At 39.0% G+C, this 13,758-nt stretch overlaps 1 protein-coding gene across 1 annotated transcript; it reads left to right on the top strand.

The window, feature by feature from the left end:
- Positions 1-1,791: 1,791 nt before the first annotated feature.
- B3GNT5 (UDP-GlcNAc:betaGal beta-1,3-N-acetylglucosaminyltransferase 5) lies at positions 1,792-2,922 on the top strand (the record flags this gene model as incomplete). Its single annotated transcript, XM_080919601.1, has 1 exon — positions 1,792-2,922. The coding sequence occupies one exon, from the start codon at positions 1,792-1,794 to the stop codon at positions 2,920-2,922; it is 1,131 nt and encodes a 376-aa protein (XP_080775727.1).
- Between the last annotated feature and the right edge of the window lie 10,836 nt (positions 2,923-13,758).

Here is a 13,758-nt window from a genome sequence, read left to right as displayed (position 1 = left end):
AAATGTATATATCTCAGGAGATAAAGTATGACACCTGTTGATTAGCTATAGACAAAGTCTCTTTTTGACTTACTTTAGTTTCCTTTTTGAACATTCCTTATGACTAGCCCTGCAGTGACTACCCTGACTAGGAGCAATTAGAAAAAGGGCATAATCTGAAAACCTAGAGGTCTGAAAGTCAGTGCCATCGCTGGAGTGAGACATTTTCTGCAGAGTCCTCGTGGTGTGCAGTTCTTTTTATGTCAATGTTCAGGAAGAAGGTGCATGACTGCAAGTATCTGGGCACAAAGCAGGGGTTCTGCCCTGAAGCCTGTGGTGTGGTCTTGAAAGCTTGCTGCTGTGATTAATTCTCTCCCTAACCCTAACCAACATCCAGGAGACATATGTGCCACCCGAGGGCGGAAGCAAGTATATTTCTAGGCACGAACGAGGAACATCTTTGATAGAATGGGGGAAACTATAATCCAAGCTTCTAACTAAAGAATGCCTGCAGCACATGAGAAAAGTGGGGCAGGCTACTCCACACAGTAGTCCTTCAACTGCCAGCCCTTCACGACTGTCCAACAGTATGATAGTGTAGTTGGAGAGTAGACTCAAAGGGATCTAAAATGTCCTGTTAACTCATAACCCAGACTCTCTCTTGTCTCGCCGGAGGGGATGGGGGTTCTTTGATTATGTCAGAGTTTTGGAAAGCTTACTCTGACTCAACTGCTACCCTTAAGTCTGTGCCCCAGTCTAGATGAGAAAGAGTAATCACCGGAAGGGGAAAGACATTGAGAAGTGTCTCATGGGTTAAACAATTGGAGATGGGGCTGAAGGCAATGGAAGACTTTTGAGTTTCTGGCATGGATGAATAGAGCACATTTAGCTATAGACAAAGTAAAGATAGAAGCAACAGATGTTAAGGAAAAGACAGAAAACCATGTTCAAATTAAAGGATCCTGTGTGGTTGGGTAAATGATCTAACTTCCTCTTTTTACTAGCACATTTATGCGCATACTTACTCTGACGAAGACTAAGTGCTTTCCCTAGTTTCTCAGGGTTTGTGGTAGAATGCATGGTCTAGTACAATCAACAGCAAGTGGCTAGCAGGCCCTTGGTGTTCGCTTCTCTGACCACAAAGTTAGGCTTGAAAGTTCCACCTACCCAGTTTAGAACATGTTAATTATGAAGTCCCTGCTAAAGTCCGTGTAAGGAGAATGCCTATACAGATTTAGAACTCATAAAGTAATTTGGCAGTTTGGAAATTGCTTTTGAAACTCAAATCTTGACTTCTTGAGTGTAAACTTTGATTTTAGAAAAAAGAAAGAAAGAAAGTTTACCCTCATTCCTACCTAGTATGGGGGAGTTTTAATGGAACTTTAATTTATCTTACTAAATACTAATGCCACAAATACTTTTGTAAGGATCACTTAAGTCACATTTGGTGTAAGGGGCAAAGTATTTTTTTTCTTTGTGGTAACTCACCATTGAATTCACGTGTTGTTCTTTTGATAGGGCTACAGCGCATTCATAGAAGGAATCGCAAGGATCGAGGATGTGAGGTGGTAAAGAGAACTCGATGAGGGACACCAGGGTCGACGGATTTGGATGTACCCATGTCTTCATTCTATAGTGTGCGATTCTCTTCCGATTCGAGAGAAAATGTTGCTAGAAGAGAATATTGTGTGGAATGAAACCCTTTCTCGTGCTTTATGACCAATACGAATTAAGATAACAGATCTTTTCTACAAATACAAAGTTCTATCGCCCTGAAGAAGCAAGAGGCCATACACATATAGACTGGAGAACATGGAAATGTTTGTCGGCGGCAGAAGGGTTAAAAGATTGAAGTTTCTTCACTTCTTAGCCACTTGTTCCATATTGAGCTGCATGGTTTTCTGGGGCCCAATCAACAACTACATCATGAGCCATATGAAGTCCTACTCCTACAGATACCTCATAAACAGCTATGGCTTTGTGAACGATTCCCTGTCTCTCAAGCACAACTCCACACAACCTCACCACCCATACTTGATCAACCACAGAGAGAAGTGTCAGGCCCAAGATGTCCTCCTCTTACTGTTTATAAAGAGTGCCCCAGAAAACTATGACCGGCGTTCTGCCATCAGAAAAACGTGGGGCAATGAGAATTATGTTCAGTCTCAATTGAATGCCAGCATCAAAACTCTGTTTGCATTGGGAACTCCTGGTCCACTGAAGGGAAAACTGCAGAAAAGACTGAATTGGGAAGATGGAGTGTACCAGGATATAATTCAGCAAGATTTCATTGATTCTTTCCACAATCTTACATTTAAATTCCTTCTTCAGTTCAGCTGGGCAAACACCTTTTGCCCACATGCCAGATTCCTAATGACTGCTGATGATGATATATTTATCCACATGCCAAATCTCATTGAATACCTTCAAGGGCTGAAGCAGACTGGAGTTCGAGACTTTTGGATTGGTCACGTTCATCGAGGTGGCCCTCCCGTTAGAGATAAAAGCAGCAAATACTATGTTCCCTATGAAATGTACAAGTGGCCAGCCTACCCTGACTATACAGCTGGTGCTGCCTATGTTGTTTCCAGTGATGTAGCTGCCAAAATCCATGAGGCATCACAGACACTAAATTCCAGTATGTACATAGATGATGTGTTCATGGGCCTTTGTGCCAATAAAATAGGGATAATGCCACAGGACCATGTATTTTTCTCTGGAGAAGGGAAGATTCCTTATCATCCCTGCATCTATGAAAAGATGATGACATCTCACGGACACTCACAAGATCTGCAGGACCTCTGGGTGGAGGCCACAGATCCTAAAGTAAAGAACATTTCAAAGGGGTTTTTTGGTCAAATATACTGCAGATTAATTAAGATAGTTCTTCTCTGCAGATTGACTTACAGGAATTCATATCCTTGTCGGGCTGCATTTGCTTAACAGTACTTGGATGTTGTACCCTGTTAACTGTCACTGAGCCAAACTTGAATGGAAAAAAAGAAATCTGTAAATGTTTCTCTGTACCCTAAGTCAAATGAATTGGAAGCAAAGAGATCATTTCAAAACCCAGTCAAATTAGTCAATGTAACTCTAAATTAAATCACAGCTTCATTGTATTTCAAGGAATTCATATCTTAGAAGACTTTAAAGAGTACTAGCTAGAGGTTGGGGGGGAGGCAAGTAGAATAGAAGAAACTATACCAACATGATGAAAGGTTCATTCAAATAAGGCCATATTAGGAATGAGGACATACAAAAAAAATCTGCATTTTGTTACAGCTGGGTCTTAACATTGGCATTTCTGTAGCTATTGATGGCAGTTCTGGAATCATTTAAAACCTATTTATATCATTTTCTCAAATTTAGTTTTTAGTATAAAACTTTAGGAAGTGCTCTGCTCTGCCCTAAGAGTGCCGTGTGCAGTCTTACTCTAAAGTCATAAAACAGGAGTATTTCCTAGCCCCTGGAGGACCGTCTTTAACGATAAATTACTGTCAACTCCAATAAGCTGGTTTTAATTTAATGACTTATTCAGTTGCTTTTAAAGCATTAACTACCGGCCTTCCTTTAAGGTAGTTGTTTGGACACAGCTTACGTTGAGGAGTATAACATGGGAGGGACTGAAATGGAAGGTAGAGCTCAGCACCCAAAAGGGAAAAGACAAAGGAAGATTAAACGTCTCTTTTCATTGAACTTGCAATGTGTTAGCTTGGAGTCCAGACCATGGCACTCAATACTCAGATTAACCCACTGCTTACCAAGTAGGTCTTGTAGGCCACAGACTTTGTTCCAAGTGCAGACTTTTAACTTGAAAGTTTGTAACACAGTACCACGTCTAAACTAACCCATTATTTGACTCAATAACCATCGGAGGTTATCTTTTACATATGTCAAACATGGAAGCAGAGGAAGAATGCTAGAGAAACCACCCAAGTGAGAGTAGAAAGTTTGGTAAATCTGCATGTTCTTTGCATGCTTGGCAGATCTAATAAATTAAATTACATGTATTTTACAAAATAAGATTAAAACCTGTGGCTGTTACGCAAACAATGCACCATCAGATGGAACTGAGGGATATTCATTGACTAAGGACCTGTGGTGCAGGCACAGGCCAGAGCATGATTTCAGCAAAGGGAGAAAGATGCTTCACAAACCTCAGGCAGAGGCACAGGGTAGGGAAAGTTTAGCTACCGTTATTAGGATGATATTGGAAACAATGTACAAAAATAAAAGGTAAGAATTTCTCAAAATATACAAGGAAATAATGATACCTGTGTTTTTGCGGGTAGAATTTTTTTAATGTTTACAGAAATCTTTGTGAAGGTTTTTTATTATGAGATATGAAGCTTGTCTATACTGCTCAGGTAGTTCCTTACTAATTTCAAGACTATGTTAAACATTCTAAGATAGTTATTTTTAGGCTAGATTCAGGGTTTTAGATTACTACAGTTCAGATTTTCTGGTCATTTTTTTTTTAAATACCAGAGAACAAACATGTAATTTGAAAGGCAGCTTCATAGTCAGTTCTCACCAGTTGGCAATTTGGTAACTGTTGGCTTTGGGATTACATGGGATAATATGTGTCCATGTTTCTCCTTAGAACTGGTAAAAGTTGTCACTGGCTGGGAAATGTCATCTCTCTCTCTTTCTCTCTCTCTCTTGTGTGCAAGATGCTGTGTTTACACTGGTATTCTATGAAGCAGGTTTTGTTTGTTTGATTGGGTTCTCTTGAACCTTGTTTATCTTTCTAAATTTGCTTACAAATTTAGAATTTGTAATTCTAATTTTGGAACTGGTTTGGAGTTAAAGGAACTATGAAGATACTTTGTCTTTTGGAGTTGTCAGTTGATTCCATCATAGGATCCAAAGCCCTGAGAGGTATTTATAAACAGAGTTGTTCTAGCCTTTTAAAAAGGAAAGGAACAACTTGGTGCTCTAATGCAGGGCTATTTTCAAAATGAAAAATAAAATGAAAAAGGAAATAAACTGCTGGCCCAAACGGTCACTTGAGTTTTAAAAAATGGCTGCACACAGTAATACTGCTAAAAAAAATTAAATTAAATTAAATTAAAAAAAAAAAAAACTTACCTCGTTATTGGTTTGCATCTTTTTTTCCAGCTATTAATTTTATACCAAAATGTTAAATATTTATATTGCTTGAGTTTCAATCTTGTACGGAAAAATAATAGTATGTCTAAAATTTCTATGCTTTCCAATAAATAAGTTAAAAATCATTCTTTAGTTATGTGCATTTGAAATTGTGTGTGGACGTCACTCTGTGTCACACGGCTGCTGTGCTCGCTTTGGAGGGTTGTCATGGAGCTACTTAAGGAGGTCTGCTGTGTCTGTGAAATTCTAACCATTTGTTCAGAATGCCATGACAAAAAGCACTTGCAGTTTTAGCGCATTAAGATGCCATTTGAGGAGGTTAGACTCGATTCAGTAGCTGAATAAAATGAGAACTTGGGAGCATCTGCATTACTTGGGTGCAGCAGAACTTTGTAACCACAAGGCATGTCGGTGATGTTTGCAGTTTGGACCAGAGATTTTGGACCTGGTCAGTTAGTTAGAAGAACCCATTAACTTAAAGTTCGTTTTCGCAGTTTGCCCGGACATCGTAGCTACAGTGAGAATTGAGCCTGAGATCTCTGGGCATGCCGTTTCTCCATCCGTCCATGAGACATGAGAGGACTTTAGGTGCCTCCCTCATTGTTCTTTCCAGGCAGTTATGAATTCTACACCAGGGCAAACCTCACACCTTCATTCTGCACTAAATATGCCATGTCCAGTACGGATTCTAAACTCTTCCGCCTGACTTTAGAAGCCCCATTTTCTTATTCCCTAAAAGTTTACTTTACCCACTGCCAACATTACTACAATTCCATTATTTTCTGTCCCTCCCTTGGTGATGCTTGTTCCTTTTTTCAAGAGCATTTTCTCTGAAAAGCTTTGGTTAAAGAATCTGGAAGGTCTATGTTAATGGCCCAAACAGGGTCATTGCAGACCTCACAGAGGCCTCTCTCTCCTTCCACTTCCTGAAGCAGGCCACAGGGGACATGTAGCATAGTTCCAGTCTCCTCTGTATGTCTCTCTTAACCCATCCTGAGTTCCTGTAATTATCCATGTGTTTCTGTCATTGTATAGCGACATGAGACCCTGAAAACATGGCATTTGCATTCTAGAGCCACGTCCATAAAGACATGGATTATGTGTGCCAGAAAATCAAGGCCTTGAGGACTAGCCAAATGAAGTTAAGAACAGCCCAGATGAAATACAGTCAGTAAGAGTTCAGGGTTATCAATAGGAAAGAAGATTCTAATAGCTTAGAGGGCAGATATCTACCCAGCTGTAGTACTGATTAAGGTGGTAAATGTGTGTGTGTGTGTGTGTGTGTGTGTGTGTGTGTTTGTGTGTGTGTGTGTGTGTGTGTGTGTGTGTGTGTGTGTGTGTGTGTATCTTTTATCCGGGAACTGAATGAGCAAGGCAGGGGAGAAACCCTGGGTCAGGATTAAATTTTCCTACAACCATTCCAGTTTTATTTCTTAGATACAGTATAAATTATGATAGTAGAGACTCAGCAAATCCAATTACATAGTAATATTATTTTGGCAAGATATTTACCTATGAAAAAGAATATTTATCCAAAGCTGTTCATGGGTACTTTCTGGTGTCAACATTTTCCTTACAGTGCTTAAAGCTTTACAATTTATGAAATTAAAATCTTAATATTTCATTGTTAAACATACTGTGCCTATTAACATAAGCACCAGTAACTTTTTATCAGTGATATGTCAAAATTCGAAACTATACTATTAAGAATAAATAAAGAAATTCATATTAAGTGATATAGCTAAGACTAGTGATCACAATGAGGGCAAAACAGAGCAGTCTTGTAGACTCTTTAATCTCATGATGAACTTGGATGATTTTTGCCTTAACAATGTTTTACAAGAGCATAAGATTTTTGTTAATTTCTTCACATTTTACCTTTGCAATTCTTATGATAAAATGTTTTCAAATAGTTGAGCCTAGATATAGTTAAATTTGCCAAGATTAGCTATCACAAGTACACTCCTTATTAACTTGACACACAACCACATTTCTTTATGTCATGCCTTGTTTCCAAAAGAAACAATAACCAGGTCACAATTTTACCTTATATAATATACCTATTCCACAAACAACTGTAGATGTGTAAAATACACCTATATTTTAAATAAGTGGCAAAATCCTTTACATAGTCTTTTAATGTCTCATAATTTGAATGTAAGAATATCAATTTACATTTGACCGTTGATATTATCTCAATTGGTGTTGAATAGAGAAAAGAAAATGTAAATATTATTGTAACATGTGTGTAAGCATATATAAACAACTCCCTAACAAAATAGGATAGAAATACTCTTATTACTTGCAATCCTTGCTTCTGCAACTAGTTCCATGACCTTACCTTCCTATTTTGCATTTCCTTCATTAGCAAGTAACCCAGCAGGTCTTGATTCTTCTACTGGAGAGTGACCTGTACTTTCATTTCCAAGGAGATAAATTAGGTATTTTATTTTCCCATTGACTTTTATTACAGATCCCATGTATCCATACATAATCTTTTTTCCTCCATTATAAGCAATCCCATTTTCCCCTTTGTAATCTGGATCAACCATCCCACCTAATGCTGTTATTTTTTTTTCTTAGCCCTTTGCCTTAAAGACATCAGAAGCCTACAGTGGCCAGAGATTTGTCTGAGCTACCAATCCAGAGGAATGCTGGTTGTGCCACCTGGCAGATGTGTTCCCCACTCTAAAACCAAAACTTTTGGGCCAGCAAAACTAGTGTTTGTGATAACAAAGACCAAAATTGTTTCTAGTGGGGCTGGAGAGATGGTTTGGTGGTTAAGAGCACTGACTGCTCTTCCAGAGGTCCTGAGTTCAAATCCTAGCCCCCACACAGTGGCTCACAACCATCTGTGATCAGATCAGATGCCCTCTTCTGGTGTGTCTGAAGACAGCTACAGTGTACTCACATATAATAAATAAATCAATTTTTTAAAAAAATGTTTCTAGTGGATCTAGTGGGTCACTAGGATGATAGGGAGCAGAACTATTCCCATTTCTACCACTTGATACCTGGATCCTGCCTATGGGAGAAACTACTATACATTGGGCACTGATTCAAAGCATATGTCTTCTGGAGAATCTAGCTCCATCTGTCACATTATCATCACCTAGTTGGCACTGTAACTGTGTCTTCAAAAGACCATCCACCACTGTATCCAGCCAACATTTTTAGAATGATAGGGAACATAAGACTAGTAGATCCATGTCATGGGCCTAATGTCATTCTCTGGCTGTGAACTGAGTTCTTTACTCAGAAGCAATGTATTTAGAATACCATGATGGTGGATAAAGTGTTCTGTAAGCCCATGAGTGGTAGAAGCATTATATTCAGGAAAGGCAAATCCATAACCTGATGCAATATCTAATCCAATCCAATCCAATCGAACACAATCATTCTGTGACCAGATTGCTAGCTGGTCATCCTGGTGAATGGCACCACATCAGGGGTACAATGCTGTTCTCTGCTGCTGGCTCATCTGCCACTCAGTAACAACTCTAGTTAGGTCAGCCTTGGTTAATGAAAGTACATGTTACAGAGCCCATGAATAATCTCCATCTCTGCTATCATGGCTACTCTGTTATGATCAATGACAGGAATACCCAGAGAAAGATGTTAACTGTCTACAGATCTCTAGAACCCCTCCTCTGATGAAGTCTCTTTTTGATTAGAATTTACTAAATTGGCAGCTAACTAACCTGATCATATTGATTTTTAGAGCATTGTAAAGGGCTTTGAAACTTAGTCCTAGAAAAGTAGTTGACTACTTAAGCAATTCTTAACAGGTTGTTTTAGTCATAGCCTGGGGAACAGTGCTGGGAACAATGTAGACTATGCAAGCCCTACTCAAGAAGTTTGAGAGGGAACAGTACATAAACAACTGGGTGAGAGGTTATACTTGTAAAAAATTGGCTAAGAATGTGGTTGTCTTCTGCATTTATTCTAAGAACTTACCTGGGGCTAAATTTTAAAGTAATAGACTGATTTCTTTGGCTTAGGGGAATTCAGGAAGGTTTAAGGTGACTCTGTTACGTGATCATAAATGATCACTCCTACACAGGTCTTTAGCAACAACAACAAAAAAAAATGTGTAATGAAATAGAAAACAAAAAACAGAAAACAAAGTGCTGTTTGAAGAGAAAACACTATTGCAGCCAAAGTTTATCATAAAAGAGATAAGGAGATTGACAAGGGCCTGATGCAATGCAGGCGAGGGTACCCTCAGGCAAGAACCCAGCTAGTTAACATTCCAACTTGTGAAAGGAAAACGCCTAAAGAATTTTCTGCTTCAAGAAAGGAACAACAAAAAACAGTAGCTTCAAATACGATTCAAGAGGCCAGGGGCCACCCCAAGATGGCAGCCAAACTTAGCAGTACCATTTACATAGTGCTTTCTTTAGGATCACAAATGATATGGGAGTAAAGGGTCTGTAAAAATCTTCATCGATAGTTTCAGAGATCTGCTGAGGCTATGTGTGTGGCAGAGGCATCCCTGCCTAGAGTCCCCAAGAAGTCAAGATGCAGAAAATGAAGTCTGGATTTAATTGGAGACCCTAAGATGTAGGAGATGCCAGAGCTGTGGGATATCTGTCAAGGAGAGGTGCACACAGGGAGCAGAAGCACTTCAAAACAGCAGACAGCAAAGCCAAAGGCCACAGTCACATTCCCCCGTACATCTACATGGATTCGTGAGAATCGGCAATTGCTCTGCTGAGTTTTATAAAGTCTTGCTTTGGTTCAGTATTTCCTCGCCATGCTCTTACTTCTCCCCTTTTTAATAGCAATGTGTATAGTGCTATGATATGATAGAAGTATGTAATTTAGTTTTTGGTTTCACAGTGGGCTAGAGGTTAAGAGATTGTCTGGATTCTCAGAAAAGATTTTGAACTTTTAGGCAGTTATGAAATGGCCAGGAACCTATAGGAAACAAGGTGGCCATTTCAAAGGGAATGATCCCTGGGAGCAGATGTTTGAATACTTAGTCCCCAGTTGGTGGACATCGTCCGGGAGGTTTAGTAAGCTCAACCTTATTGTAGAAATTATGTCACTGGAGTGACTTTCAAAGTTTAAAGAAATGGATGAAGCCATTTTAAGTTCACTTTCTTTGTTTCCTGCTTCAGGTTAAAGATATTCCTGCCACCTTGAGGTCCTGCTGTCAGGCCTCCTTCCCGTTGTGATGGTGATAGACTCTTACTCTTCTAGAGCCACAGCCCAAATTAATCCTTTCTCCCATAAGTTGCCTTAGTTGTGGTGTCACCAAAAAGAAAAGCAACTAATGCAGAAGCCGAGTGACTTAACTGTAAATGTGGCCCCTGGGCCAGTCTTATGGCCAAGGATTTTGTGTTTAAGAGATTTTTGTTTGGCTTTTGTTTGTTTAATGGCTTTCCCCCTTACACTTCTGCTCTTTTCCCTAATACTTCTTTCTTTTTAACAGTTTTATTTAAAAAAAAAAAAAAAAAAAACGGAGATACATGTACAGATTTTTAAAAGCATTTTGGCATAAAAATCTATGAATATATTTTTGTCAGTGCTTGATTTTTTTTTTAAGGTTTGATAGTATGCATTGAAATCTTACTAGTTACAATTAGCATAAAGTACATGTAAAACAAAATGTAACATGGAAATAGTCCAAGTTTTCTTGATGTGTAAAGATTAAACATAATAATTTTTAAATACCAAAAATTGTCACAAGGCTACGTTCTTAACACTTGAGTTATTAATGATTTAAGGTCTAGGTGTACCCCACTCTGAGAGGATGCTATACACATGTTTTTTGCTTTTGTTTTTGGTTTTTTTTTTTTTTTTTTTTTTTTTGTTGTTGTTGTTGTTGTTGTTGTTCTAAGAAGGACTGAGGTTTCCACTTTTTGGCCTTTCTTTTTTTGAGCTTCATATGGTCTGTGAGTTGTTTCATATGGTCTGTGAATAATACTTCCTTTCAATGTAGGCTTTCTGAGCTACATACAATTCATATACCATTCAACAAAAGGAGCATTAAGTTTATGTGAATTGTATATTTTGTGAACTCAGAACCTATAAAAATATTTAAAATAATAAACCATTTAATACTAACACTGGTTTAGATTCAATTTTCTCATGATAATATGTTTCTAAAAGATAACGCTGTCCTTGGGAGTTTATAAGCTGTCATGTCCCTTTTATGAGATACTCGTGTTTTAATCTTGGGAACATAACAAAGATTTCCATATAAGTACTGTAGTTTTCTGAGGAAGGAGAATACCATTGCAAACAGGCACCACACACAGATGCACCCACAAGGTTCTCCCTTCTTACCTGGGAGAGGAAAGATCTCTGTTAGGCTGATCCAATTAAAAATCACTCTCACCTTTATTGGGAGTCCTTTCACACATCATTCATTCTGTCATTCATTCTAGGCTTGATGAGATTTTTTTTAATTTGGAAGTCCACTTATCTGTAGTATTCTTTCCCTTAATTTCAATTTGGTTTGGGACTTAATTTTGTTTTAACTCTTGCACGACACAGCAAGCTTCTCATCTTGTTTTAGCTTGATTTTTGTTGTTGTTTTGGTTGGTAGGTTAGTTGTTTGGTGGGGGTTTAGAGGCACTATTCTACAGAAAATTATGTCATCTGTTAATAAGAATAATCCTATACCTATTTGTGTCCGTTTTGCTTTCTTTGCTTATCATATTGCTGTAGCTGAGTTTTCAACAGTCGTATTAAATAAAAATGGAGAGTCTAAATCCTCTTGTCCTTTCCTGATTTTAGCATGAATGTTTTGAGTTTATTTCTACTTAGCAGAATATTGGCTATAGAGTTTATACTTTTTGAACATTTGCATGAGAAAAAGCATCCGTTTGGGCCTGCTCATGTCTGTAATCTTACTAAGGAGGCTGGAAAAGCAGGTCATAAGCTTAAGGCCTTCCTGGGAAACTTAGTAAAACTGTTTCAAAAAATAAGAATAATAGAGCTCTTGTCTAGCATATGTAAGGTCCTGAGTTCAATCCTCAGTAACTGCACACATACACACACACATATACACTTACACACATGAACACACATGCACACACACACATATGCACACACGCATATACACATATATATACACACACATATATACATGCATATACACTTACACACATAAGCACACATGCACACACATGCACACACGCACGCACACACACACACACACACACACACACACACACACGTACATAAAGAAGAAAGAGGAAGAACAGGAGAAAGAGCAGGAGGTAGAATCGAAGATAGAATAATTCCATTATCCTGTGCCCTGGAAAGTGATGTAAAAGAACTCCAAAGAGAAAAAGTTAAATTATTGGGCTTTTTTTTTTTCATTTTATGTGTATGGCTATTTCGCCTGCATGTATGTGTGCCATGTGCATATACAGTGCCTGTGAAGGTCAGAAGAAGGTATAAGATCCATTGATACTGGGGTTGAGGATCCAACCTGAGTCCTCTGCAAGATAAGCAAGTGTTCTTAACCCAGAGGCAGCTTTCCAGCCTCCCACCAAAATCATCAAAGATAAAAATTATGTTATAACTCTAAAGTGGTTAATTTTAACTTGGAAAATAATAAGCAAGTTCAATGGCTGTGCTTGTTTTTTGTTCTAAATTATCTATGATATATTTTTTTATACTTACAATAGTGATATGTTTTAGATACAACAGTAAATATGTGTTAGAATTAATGACTGTCACTGTGTGGGACAAGAGAGGGAAGATATGTCAGCTCTTTTTCCTCCCCCTTCCCTTCTTTCCTCTTTGATTCAAGTGCTTTGGGGTTCAAAAAAAAATACCTATTTTGAATTTTCGGACTAATGTGTCATGCTTGAGTACAGACAATGAAAACATTCTCTTACCACATGATGCCTAGATCTGCAGAACCCAGTAAGCTGGAATCCTCTCAGTAACAATAGGGAATATGGAGTTAGGACAACAGCAGCTGATCCTCCAGCAAGCTCAGCACCAGTGGCTGGCTGGAAGTCAGCCGCTTCTAATCCATTTATTTCTAGAACAACTGAAATCATGGACGTTGACGTCCCTTTGGAAATGGGATGGTGTAAGCTGTCTAATTGCATGTGCCAGCCCTGGGGCAGGGTCGGCTGTGAGAACAGAGCCTGCAGACTCGTGGCTCCGCACTGTGCTCCAGAAGCCAGCCACTGTGTATGCTGATTGGAACTGGCCTGACAGGCTGTCTCCGAAAGACCACAGAGTATCCCAGGTGTTCTCAGTGTCATCCTTGTGCCACCAGCACCATGAGCCCCCAAAGCACAGGGACAGCCAACTAAAACACAGATTCTCTTCCTCGGTGTCATCTGAGAGCGAACCTAATTCCCCGAGGATGCGCTGGAGAATCAGCAGTTATCATTTTACAAATGCAGTGGTCTGTACCAGAAAGAGAATAAAGAAATGTGTGTTTGTTGGTTGGTGTTTTAGTCCCTGGGAGCTCTGATGGTTTGGTTGGTTGATAATGTTGTTCTTTCCATGGGGTTGCAAACACTTTCAGCTCCTTCAGTCCTTTCTCTAGCTCCTTAATTAGGGTCCCGGTGTTCAGTCCGATGATTAGCTGCAAGCATCCTCATCTGTATCAGTATGGCTCTGGCACAGCCTCTGAGGAGGCATCCATATCAGGCTCTTGCCAGTAAGCACATCTTGGTATCAGCATTA

This window comes from Micromys minutus, assembly GCF_963924665.1.
Source record: "Micromys minutus genome assembly, chromosome: 7".
NCBI lineage: Eukaryota > Metazoa > Chordata > Mammalia > Rodentia > Muridae > Micromys > Micromys minutus.
The sequence above is the reverse complement of the archived record's forward strand: the minus strand, read 5'-3'. Positions and strand labels throughout refer to the sequence as shown.